General features: G+C 41.2%; 1 protein-coding gene across 1 annotated transcript in view; it reads left to right on the top strand.

Annotated features, from left to right (window-relative positions):
* Mamdc2 (MAM domain containing 2) overlaps positions 1-12,320 on the top strand; it is an 81,797-nt gene that overhangs the window by 23,775 nt on the left and 45,702 nt on the right. Inside the window, exons 6-8 of the mRNA XM_013018399.1 lie at positions 3,551-3,644; positions 8,393-8,536; positions 9,235-9,500. Of these exons, the coding sequence (XP_012873853.1) occupies positions 3,551-3,644; positions 8,393-8,536; positions 9,235-9,500 (504 nt within the window). The remainder of the gene's footprint in view (positions 1-3,550; positions 3,645-8,392; positions 8,537-9,234; positions 9,501-12,320) is intronic.

Here is a 12,320-nt window from a genome sequence, read left to right as displayed (position 1 = left end):
ACAACATTCAAAATCCCCTCTTCTGGGCTGGGAAGGTGGCTCAGTGGTAGAGCGCTTGCCTTGCATGCATGAGACTCTGAGTTTGATTCCTCAGCACCGCATAAGCAGAAAAAAGCCAGAAGTGGTGCTGTGGCTCAAATGGTAGTGTGCCAGCCTTGAGCTGAAGAGCTGAGGGACAGCGCCCAGGCCGAGTTCAACCCCCATGACTGACCAAAAAAAAAAAAATCCCCTCTTCAAACTAGTTTTTAATACACAATGTATTAGCTATGGTCAGCCTCGTGTGCATTAGAAGAAAAAGAATATGTCCCACCAAACTGTAACTTTATACCCATCAGCTCACATTACCATCTTCCCTTCCCGTCCTGCCTTGCCTCCATTTGCACCTTTCTTTTTCTCTTCTCAGCCCCCTCTACTTCTCTTTCCTCTGTATTCTCTCAGCCTCCCCCCTTATCTCTGAGTATATTTTTATATGGTATGTTTCCAAATATGGAAGACCCCATCTTTGACCTTATGAGCATCCCACTAGGACCAGAGAGGGGAGAGGGAGGGAGGAGGAGGAAGGGAAGGAGGAAAGGAGGGAGGGAGGGAGGGAGGGAGGGAGAGTTCAAAACAGGCCATCAGAGTTCCCTGAGTATAGTTTTAGAGGCGTTCCTTAATTAGGAGAATTGTTATCCTAGAAAAAAGTATGTTCTTTCTTTCTTTGTGACAGAAATAATGTCATGATGTCAGAAGCAAACTTATCAGAACCCTAATTTAAAACCAGTCTTTGTGCCTTGAGTTAAAAAAAAAAACCAAAACTTTTTTCTTTTCCTCTTTTTTCTCATTTTTAAAATTTTCAATGATCTTTAATTAGATGTACAAAAGAGTTGCCATCTACAAAGCAGTTTATAAATACAATATATCTTGGTCCATGTCACCTGTCAACAGCCTACCCATCACCCTCCTAACTGCCGCTTCCCTTACTCCTCTTAATTTTGTAGGGTATAGATTAGCTTCTTTTCTTCATGTTGCCTCTCTTCTCTTCATTTGATTCTCTTCCCTTGATTCCCTCTCACCCCTTTCAAATATCCACTTCCTGGTGGGTTGTGTTGTTGTTGTTTTGTTTTTGCTGAACTTTAACATTGCCTATTTGAGTTCTCCCTTGAATCTACTGTATTTCATTTAATACTTTAAAAAAAGTTTTAGCAAGGATCGGTTTTAGTGTAACAAAATGAAAGTAAGAAGAAATAGTCAAAGAGAGACAAAAGGTTGAACAAATACATCAGTGGTATTCGCTAGACACTATATTGAAAATGAACTGGGAGGAAACCAAAAAGAAATGTGCTAACTTCTTACCTAACTTATGAAACAGTAACTGCTCTGTACATCACCTCTCATAACAATTAAAAATATTTCATTACAAAAAGAGACATTCCACTCGGGAAATGAGAGTTAAAGACTCCAAAATCTTTTTTTAAATAGTTGTCTAAGGGACAAATGTCCAACACAGAAGAAGTTGAAAATGCAAATTATTAAAATAACCGGACAACCTTGAAGCCAGTCTCACAACAACAAAGAATACTCACAGTTTGGTGTTTATCCTTGTGGAACTTTTTTCTAAACACACATATTGACACTTCCCTGTCCTAAGTATGGATTTCAGAACGTGCATGTTCCACAATTACTCTCCAATAACATCCATCATGTTATCCCCACGAGAAAGGAGGAAACAGACTGTCGAAGATGTTTAACACGTTCTTTTTTTCTAGGTCACATAGCTGGTGGATGCCAGAGAATGTAGGAAACTTTCTAGCCTAAAACCTCACCTACAGCTGAGGGAGGAGGCTCTGCTCTGTTTGAGGGTCCCACAGGACCTGAAGAGGTTCAGGGGGGCTGGATTGTGGTGGCCAAGTGTGAGGTGCCTGAGAGAGTTTGGAGTTTTGAAGAGAGTCTGTGATCACAGGCTAATAATACCCCTACCATCACTTTTCACTTTGTGCCTTTTACAGCTTCTTTCCCAGCTTCTTTTAAAGTAAGACGTAGCAAATTATTCATCCCGCTGGCTGCTTTTCAGGGGTGCCATCTGCCATCCTGCTGCAGAATCTGTGGGTTCTGATGTACCCCATCTACTAATGTTCTCATCTCCTTCCTATTTCTCTTGTCTGTATCACCCAAAATGGCCCTGGAGAGACCACAGTGCCATTTGCAGAAAGTGTGCCATTTCCTCACCCAAAGCCTGCCCAGGCCTCCATGGACTTGTGTGTGCACGTGTGTACGTGCAAGTGCCGCGTACCAGTTCTGGGGTTTTAACTCAGGGACCTTGCACTATCTATCAGATTCTTCAGCTCAAGGCTGGCACTCGACCACGTGAGCCACTTCTGGTTGTTTTGATTGGTTTTGTTTCTTTCTGGGTTTTATTTTATTTTGTGTTTTGTCAATGTTGTTAATTGGAGATAAGAGTCTTACAGACTCCTGCCAAAGCTGGCTTCTAACCATGATACTAAGATCTCAGCTTCCTGAGTAGTTAAAATTACAAGTGTGAGCCACTGATGGCCCTGCTCTATTTGCTCTTGTGGCCCAATGGAAATTAGTTTGTGAGTTTGGGTTGCAACAAGAAAAACTTAGGTGTGCATGTGTGTGTTGCTTTTTTGTTGTTGTTGTTTTGTTTTGGTTGGTCGTGGGGCTTGAACTCTAGGCCTGGGCACTGTCCCTGAGCTCTTGAGCTCAAAGTGAGCACTCTACTACTTGAGCCACAGCACCACTTCCGGTTTTCTGGTGGTTCATTGGAGATAAGAGTCCCATGGACTTTCCTTTCCAGGCTGGCTTTGAACTACGATCCTTAGATCTCAGCCTCCTGAGTAGCTAGGATTACGAGCGTGAACCACTGGCACCCAGCTTGCTTTTTCTTTTTTTTTTTTTTTCATTTTCAAGTTGTCAACATTTAAAAAAATCTAACATTTCAAATACCAATCTAAAGATTCAGCTCCTCCTAATAATTTGTTAGGCCCAGAGACATCAGACCTTGTACTTGCTTTCTAGAATGGTTCTACCAAAGTAGCTCAATATGGCTAGTAAAGAGGGAGTTGGGTCTCACATTTCTAAAGGCCACAAGTCTAAGCAAGGTTAAGGTGTCAGCAGGGTGTGTTCCTCCTGATGGCTGGAAGAGAATCTGTGCACTTGTGGTGATTTGATAGCATTCCTCAGATCTCAGCCTCCTGCTAGCTTAGCTGGGCTTACAGGCATGAGTTACAGGCATGATCCACTGGTGCCCAACTTCTTTTGAGACTTTAAATAACCTCCTGGAAGGACTCATCTCCCAATTTTGTCACAGTAGGAATTTAGACTTCAACATTGAACTCTTTAGGGGATAAAAATGTTCAAATTATAGAAATTTCATTCTCCCTAAAAGAGAAGAATATAGGTTGACTGTGTAGATGATTGTCCAAATGCTTACATTTCAGAACATAATTGTCTCTTATAATTTTGTCTTACCTGTTTTGATTGGCATGGCATTCTGAATCATAGTTAAAAGCAAAAACAGCATGTAAACAGCATGTATTTCCATCTTCAGGTTATTTTTGAAGTTGCTTTCAATGGTCCCAAAGGAGGATATGTTGCCCTGGATGATATTTCTTTCTCACCTGTTCACTGCCAAAATCAGACAGGTGAGCATTCTTTTTCTTCTTCTCTACTAGGAATTTTCCTTTCTCAATAGATGCCTGTGGTCATGGATTGCTTTAAATTGTCTTTGATTTCCATGTCTTTCATCTTGTCATCTCTCTGGACTATTTACACTCATTGCCCTCACAGAGTGAATCTGATTTTTCTGAAATTATAGGCAAGTTGTCATACCTTAAGATCCTCGTGTCTCCTCCATATACTAAGAAAGGAAAATTAAACATTAATTTACTCCAACTCAAAGGCTATCTTAGATCAGTAGACAGTGGTTGGGTAGATGCAAAGATCTCTCACAACCTAGAAACTAAAATTCTAAGACTCTTTCCAACTTGAAGTATCTGAGGTTTGTTTGTTTAAAGATGTTCACATTTGGTAGATATCTCGAGGATGGTTTTGGGTGAATATTATATCCTCTTAATGTAATTACTTGCGCTCTTTCATACTTCAATTAAATGAATTAAAATGTTTATCATGGCCAGTTTTATAATCCCATAACTGATGGTTAGAAACAGGAAATTCTTTACTTTCTGTTAAAAAAAACTTAAGCAAATTGAGTCAAAATGATTTGAAAAATAAATGGTGTACTATAAAGGATGACACTGTATTAGCGATAACCCAGATACATGCCGTTGACCTTGACATTTAGTGAACTGTATCCTTGAGACACTTAGAGAGACACTGGTTGTCTTGTCTTCTTAATGAGTCCTCCTTCTGGGTCTAGAGCATGGGAGATAATATTTTTGAACTTGACCTTTGTGGTCTGACTTCTCCAAACTAGAGCTCATGCCTAATTTAAGATTACATTAGTAGTAATTTCATAACCTCTTTATGATTATTTTTAGGAACTTTCTTTTCTCTTATTACACTTACATTGACCTTCTATTTCCAGATTTTATATGTGGGAGAAGTATTTACTCACTGTCTGCCCTGTGAGAGAGAGAGGGCTGAAGAAGAGGAGCGGATAAAATTAACCTTCATATGAGTTCTCCCTTTTGAAAAGGGAGCTTTTCTCTACTTATATTGGCAGTCTGTTGCTGAAAGTAATATAACATAACTCAGGATTCACATTCCGAGTTTTGCCTTTGTAAGCCATGTGACGTGTTTAGAATCTCAAAGAAATAAGCTCTACAATTGTGGAGAAAGGAGTCCTGCTTCACAGAGCTATTTGGGAATATTAATGAGTTAATTAACGTCTTTGACAGTGATAGCTTGGAGTAGGAGACATGGGAAATGCATGGTCATGTGACAATATTATTGACTTAATTTTTTTTGGGGGGGGTCTGGTCGTGGGGCCTGAACTCTGGGCTTGGGCGCTGTCCCTCAGCTCTTCAGCTCAAGGCTAGTGCTCTACCACTTGAGCCACAGTGCTACTTCCGGCTTTTTTTTCTTTTTGCTTATGTGGTGCTGAGGAATCAAACTCAGGGCCTCAGGCATGCAAGGCAAGCGCTCTACCACTGAGCCACCTTCCCAACCCTGACTTAATTTTTTTTAAATGTCCACTCATTTCCTGGAGAATTAGGGATTAGATTGAAATTTGCAAAGGACTTTGCCTTGATGAATGTGCCAATCAGAGTCTGCTTTCTCCTTCTTTTTTAAAAGTTTATTTATTTTTATTGTGTTGTGCCAGTACTAAGGTTTGAACTCGGGACCAAAGCACCTTCCAGTGTTTAAATCAACGCTGACACTTTACCACTTGAGCCATAGCTCCACTTCTGGCATTTTGGTGATTAATTGGAGATAAGAGTCTCGTGGGTTTTCCTACTCAGGCTTGCTTAACTGTGATCCTCAGATCTCAGCCTCCTGAATAGTTAGGATACAGACATTAACCCACTAATGTCCAATTTTATTTTCTCCTTCTTTGAGTAGCTGAGGTGTGTATTTTTGAGTCTCTAGAAGCTGAACTCTTTGGTTTTCATACTTTATCTTGCATGTCAAAGAGTATATGTCCTTCTGTTTCATAACAGGTGCCAACATTCTTTTTTCTTTTCTGTCTTCCTTTGTCTGTTTTCTCCAGCTAGATCTAGAATTTTCTTTCCTTATTTCTCTAGTCGGCTGAGACGGGAATTACTTCAAAGTGTAAAGCATCAGTTGCCACCATCTAGTTGGATTTAGAGTTATCTAGCCTTCCAGAACTAAGATTCATCGCTGAGCCATAGATGTTAAACATCATGTCACATAGCTCCCTAACCTCCACCTCAGGATGCTTCCAGAAGACATGACACTCCCTCCCCCATGACTTACAGCTTTTCCCTTGCCATACCTTTTCCTCCCATATATTCTCCTGTCCTAGAGTTCTTTAGGAATAAGATCTCCTTTGGGTTTATTAAGTCTTGATTACCTGACAATCAGTCTATCTACTTCTAGGAATCCTGCCTGAAGGCCTAACCCTGAATTCCTCTGCTAGATACAGACTCAACTTCTTTGGTCTGTAGGCCATTCCGCACCCAGGTTAGGGACCTGACCGATCATGGATACCCCCTCTCAGGAGGAGTCCTCTCCACTACCTGAATCCAGGTCTTGTCCCCTTCATGAATGACATACTCCCCAGACCTCTTGTCCAATTGAAACCTCGGATCCAATTCCTGCTTAGATCACAGGTGAAGTTTCCACAGTTTCCCTTGTCTCTCAGCCTTGAGGGTTTTTCTGCTTTGTCAGAGACCCGGCCCCTTGTATCATCGTGATTCCTAAGTCTGGGGCAGAGTTCCACTCATACTTCCACCAGCCAGTTTTGACTGTCTCCAACTGCCCTCAAGCTGGTTCATAGGAAATAAAGCTACCCTGAAAGGTTAACAACCTTCCAAGTGCACACTACCCAATAGCCACGTATTTCAGTACTACTGGGGCTTAGATCTAGAGAGCTGATGATGATGAGTTTATGCCCATGAATTTGATGGAGGCGAAGAAAGGACAAGAAAGACTTCCAACTCGTCTTCTCAGACTGTAGCAAATTCCAGCTAATTAGTTTATCTTCAAAAGCTCTCATTGCCAAGCGGTTCAAAAATCAGGCAGCAAGTAATTAACTAAAGCTTACATGATGATGCCTTTGGGTAACTTTGCTTCAAGGGGCTTTAATTTCTTTCTCTTTTTTAATTTTTTTTTCAATGATCCTTAACTGAGGCTCACGGGCTTACCTCTGTCTCACTCTTCCCTAGACATTAACACTCTCAGTAGCTCAACTTGTGATTACCACTTAACCCACGCTTCTGAAACAAGCTGGAAGTCCTAGGCCTTGCCCCCGCTCCAGATCCTGGGCAGCTTACTGATAGCCACAGACAGGCCATCTGAGCCATCTTTACTGATCAGATATTGTCTCAGGGTAGAGGCCATGTTCTGAGCGATAAAGATTTAGCCCATCAATTATGATTTTGAAATTTTCTTGTTATCAGACTGTAGACAAATGCACTTCTAAGAGAAAGTATTTTGCCAAAGAAAATATAATCATAGCCCAGTGCCCATGGTTCGTGCCTGTAATCCTAGCTATTCAGGACGCTGACATCTGACGGTCTCAGTTCAAAGCCAGCCCAAGCAGACAAATCTGAAAGACTCTTAGCTCCAATTAACTAGCAAAAAGCCAGAATTAAAGGTATGGCTCAAGTGGTAGAGGACCATCCTTCAGGGGAAAGAAAGCTAACTGAGGAGGGTAAAAGTAGAAGGGGCTCAGAAAGGAAGGGAGGAGGGTGAACAAATGCAATCATGCTACTCAGTATACACTATGTGAAAAATGACCTACATAAGAAAATCAAGCCAAGTAAGAGCTTCAGATCTTGAGTTCAAACTCCTGTAACCCTGCTCCAACTACCACCCCCCCCCATAATCACAATCATTATCATAAAAACCTTGGCCATGTGATTAAGTGTGTCACCCTGGGAAGAGGTGGCCCTTGCTTACTTTCAAGCTTTATTTTGGTTTTGCTCTAAATTTTTTTATTTATTTTGTTTTGGTAAATTTATTTCTTTACTTTTTTTTTATTTCTTACATCAGTCTTGGGGCTTGAACTCAGGGCCTTGGTACTGTCCTTGATTTTTGATACTCAAGGCTAGTGTTCTACCACCTGAGCCAGAGTTCCACTTCCAGTTTTCAGTAGTTAAGTAGAGATAAGAGTTTCACAGACTCTTCTGCCCAGACTGACCTCGAACCATGATCCTAAGATCTCAGCCTTCTGAGTAGCTAGGATTCTAGATATGGTGTGACTTTTGAACTGATTTCTACTGAGTATGATTTTCCAAAGGCTGAGAAACTCCTACTACTAATGCCAATTAAAAATAGAGAGGGGGCCTTGCTTTTGCCACAGAGACTTATAAAGAAAGGAAAAATTATTTCTGGAGTCATTTCCAAAACATAGGTCTTGAGAGAACTTGAGTCCCTAAAAATCCTTTCTGTCTTTTAAATTTTATATCAGTGGATTTTGAGTTGTGAAGAAGTGTATAATAAGTACTCAATCTTTACATCCTGCAAGAAAATTCCCTTTGAAGTCTGATTCTTACTTATTTTCATCAAGAGTGTGGACAGAACTCCTTTCTCCTCTCCCTGTGGAAAAGAAGAGAACAATTTCCCTGTCATGTTCAAACACTGTTTTGCTGCTAACTTGTCAGCCTGCCATTAGGGTAAAAATATTTTGCTGTGGTTTTTCTGTTTGGGTCTCCCCTGGTACAACTGTAGCCAGATCTGTCAATTCGTTGATGTTGTCCTTAGAGATCCTGGAGTTTGATGGTAACTTTGCTTCTTATTTGCTCAGGGCTTCCTTTCAGTGCTGTGGAAGCAAGCTGTAATTTTGAGGAAGATTTCTGCAAATTTTACCAAGATAAAGAAGGTCTTGGTTGGACCCGGGTAAAAGTAAAGCCTAACATGTATCGGGCTGGCGACCACACTACTGGTTTCGGTGAGTTGGGAGTCTATCTACAGGGACATCTCACCTGGTATGCATTTTGGGCCAGTCTTATTCCTACTTACAAAGAAATCAGTTTTTTAAAAAATTAACCCAGGCACTGATGGCTCATCCTTGAAATCCTCCCTATGCAGGAGACTGAGATATGAGGATCATGGTTCCAAACCAGTCTGGGCGAGAATGACCAGAAGACTCTTGTCTCTAATAAACTATCAAAACAACAAACAAACAATCAAACAAAAACAGCCAGTACTTGACCACTTGAGGTATACTTCTACTTTTGGCTTTCTGATGATTAACTGGAGATAAAAGAGTCTCACGGTATTTTCCTGCTGGGCTGGCCCGGACGGTTAATCATCAGATTTCAGCTTCCTGAGTAGGATGACAGGTGTGAGCCACTGGCACCTGGCTGAAAAGTATAACCCTTAATTGATGACCAGATCTAAGCCTGTGCCACAGGAAATCTATATCAGGTTCTGAAGTTTATGCAGGGGTCTCAAGAGGTGATATTTGTAACAGATGCAGATAGATATTTTCTATCACTTAAACCACAGACAGAAACACCTTCTGTCATTTAAAGGCCAGTGGGAATAGTCACTGTGTAGATCCACTGCAAAATGTAATCAAATTTCTTCCCTAATAAGCTGGACTAGCTTATTGCTCTTGCACTAAATACTTTACTATGTCCACAGGGTATTACTTGCTGGCCAATACCAAGTTTACATCTCAGCCTGGCTACATTGGAAGGCTCTACGGTCCCTCTCTACCAGGAAACTTGCAGTATTGCCTACGTTTTCATTATGCCATCTCTGGGTTTTTGAAAATGAGCGACACTCTCGCAGTTTATATCTTTGAGGAAAACCACATGGTTCAAGAGAAGATCTGGTCTGTGCTCGAGTCCCCGCGAGGTGTGTGGATCCAGGCTGAAATCTCTTTCAAAAAGCCCATGCCAACCAAGGTACAGTGGAGCCTGTGTGGCCTTTGCTCATTCAGTTGTGGGATCAGGTGATGAATTCATTTAGTTGCTGCTGACTGATGAGATGCTGTTTGCTTCCTGATCAGCCTACAGGCCTACCCTGTCCCCGACCCTAGCAATGTATGCATTAATTCACGCCCTCTTCACCCATTTTCTGGGTGCCTAATTCATGGGCACATAGGAGGCTTGCTTGTCTTTCTTTAAAGATTCTCTCTTTCTCTGTCACAAGCACACATCAGGGAGAATGATAGATTATTTTTATATCTATATTTTTTGAGAAAATGGGTTGGAATGAAACATGGTTGCTCTTCAAGTCATCTCTCATTATTTAAAAAAAAAAATATATATATATATCTTCAGGGGTGTGGGGAGGTGGCTTCGTGGTAAAGTGCTTGCCTAGCATACATAAAGCCCTGGCTTCTATTCCTCAGTACCACATACACAGTAAAAGCTGGAAGTAGCACTGTGGCTCAAGTGGTAGAGTGCTTGCCTTGAGCAAAAGAAGCTCAGGAACTACGCCCAGGCCCTGAGTTCACAAGCCCCAGGACTGGCAAAAATAAATACATACAGACATAATCTTTACAAAGCAGACATGGTACTCATTAGACACTATGTTGAAAATGAACTATATAACATGTAAGGGCTGGGAAGGAAAAACAGGGAGTGAAAGAGAGAGAGAAAGAGAGAGGGACGGAGGGAAGGACGGAGGAAGGGAGGGAGGGAGGGAAGGAGGGAGGGAGGGAGGGAAGGGGTAAGTGTTCACAAAAACAAATGTACTCTTTATCTGATTTTGTAACTGTAACCCTTCTGTACATCACCTGTTTTGTCAGTCATGGGGCTTGAACTCAGGGCCTAGATGCTGTTCCTGACCTTTTTTGCTCAAGGCTAATGCTCTACCACTTTGAGCCACAACTTTACTTCTGGTTTTCTGGAGGTTAACTGGAGATAAGAGTTTCATGGACTTTTCTCCCTGGGCTGAAAACCATGATCCTCTTATCCCAACCTCCTGAGTAGTTAGGATTATAGGTGGGAGCCACTAACTTAGGTGCCCAGCTAAGTTAAGGTAGTTTTGTGTGTGTGTGTGTATGTGTGTGTGTGTTCCAGACCTGGGGCTTGAACTCAAGGCCTGGGCACTGTCTTTGAGCACTTTTGCTCAAAGCTACAGCTCTACCACTTGAGCCACAGCTCTACTTCTTGTACATATCACCTTTATCATAACAATAAAAAATGTTCTTTAAATGCATTTCCCATGGGGTAACAAAGTTGACAAAAAATGTACTCATTACCTTACTTACGAAACTGAAACCTCTCTATACATCACCTTGATAATAAAAAAAAATCATTCCCCTCTGATAAAAAAAATACCTTTTAGTTGTACAGCATGATTTCACTTCAACTTGTCAGTTTATGCTTACAATGAATTTTTTATTTAATAGTTATACAAATAAGTTTCAATTCCAGAATCAGGTTATGAGTATGATGCATTTTGATCCATGTTGCCTCTTACATAATTCTCCCTGAATGATAGGATATTTTTTTGAAAGAAATGACCACATCAGCCAAACAAATCAGCCTGTAATCCTAGCCACTTAGGAGACAGAGTCTGGAGGAGCTCAGCTTAAGGCCAGCCTAAACATAAAGATTCCAGACTCCATCTCACTCAATGCCCAGACACCGTGGCACAGGCTTGTTATTCCAGTTACAGGGGAAGCATCATGGCTGGGAGCAGTGGCCCATGCCTGGCATGCCCAGTGACATAGAGAAGCAGCAATAGAAGGACAATGGCCTGGAATAGCCAAAGGATAAAGTGAGACCCTACCTTGAACATAACCAAAGTAAAAGCAGAGTTAGAGGTATAGCTCCCATGATAGAGCCTTACCTAACAAATATAAGGGCCCGCGTTCAATCCCCAGTATTGCAAAATAAATAAAGACAAAAAGGAGTAGCCGGGTGCCAGTGGCTCATGCCTGAAAAACTAGCCACTCAAGAGACTGAGACGTGAGGATCATGGTTGATCATAGCTGAGCCTAGATAAAGTGCTACATCAAGCCTGCCACAGTCAGAGAGGATGCACATAGGGAATTGCCAACAGCTGGCATTGATAGCAACAAAAATTAAAAAAAAAGAGACCTCCATTTCAAAATAGAATATGAAAGGAAACAATAGTCTCCCAGGATTAACAACACATTAACTTAAGGAGGTTGTGTAGATACAGTAAATTCTGTCATTACAACTCAGTAGGATAGGAAAAACCATTCTTCCAAAGATGACTATCCTTCAAGAAAAGACATATAAGAAAAGACATAGAATAAAAGTCTTTTCTTCTAAGCACTGGGAGCTCAGGAAATCTGGTTGAATGAACGGATCCATCAGTTGATTACTCTCATCGCCCTGTCTTGGAGAAGCCTAGTTCTCTTCATTCTCCTTAGGGATTCCCAAGGCTCAACTTTGCTTTGCTGTTAGCAGTTATTTAATTCCTGTAAGTATGGCAACACCTGTACCTACAAACACACATATATGCTATGCTCCAACCCTGTTCTGTTGAATTTTTTTGTGCATTTCTGGTTTTGTAGCAGGGTTTCACTATAATTATCTCAGGTTGCACCTGAACTTGCTCTGTAGATATGGCAGTCCTCAAACCCATGATTCTTTTATCTCAGAAGCCAGAGTACTGGGATTATAGACATGTGCCACCATGCCCAGCTGGAGTTTCTTCTTCTTCTTCTTCTTCTTCTTCTTCTTCTTCTTCTTCTTCTTCTTCTTCTTCTTCTTCTTCTTCTTCTTCTTCTTCTTCTTCTTCTT

This window comes from Dipodomys ordii, unplaced genomic scaffold (genome assembly GCF_000151885.1).
Source record: "Dipodomys ordii isolate 6190 unplaced genomic scaffold, Dord_2.0 Scaffold40, whole genome shotgun sequence".
NCBI lineage: Eukaryota > Metazoa > Chordata > Mammalia > Rodentia > Heteromyidae > Dipodomys > Dipodomys ordii.
Note: the sequence above shows the minus strand (reverse complement) of the source record. Positions and strands in the feature narration are given on the sequence as shown.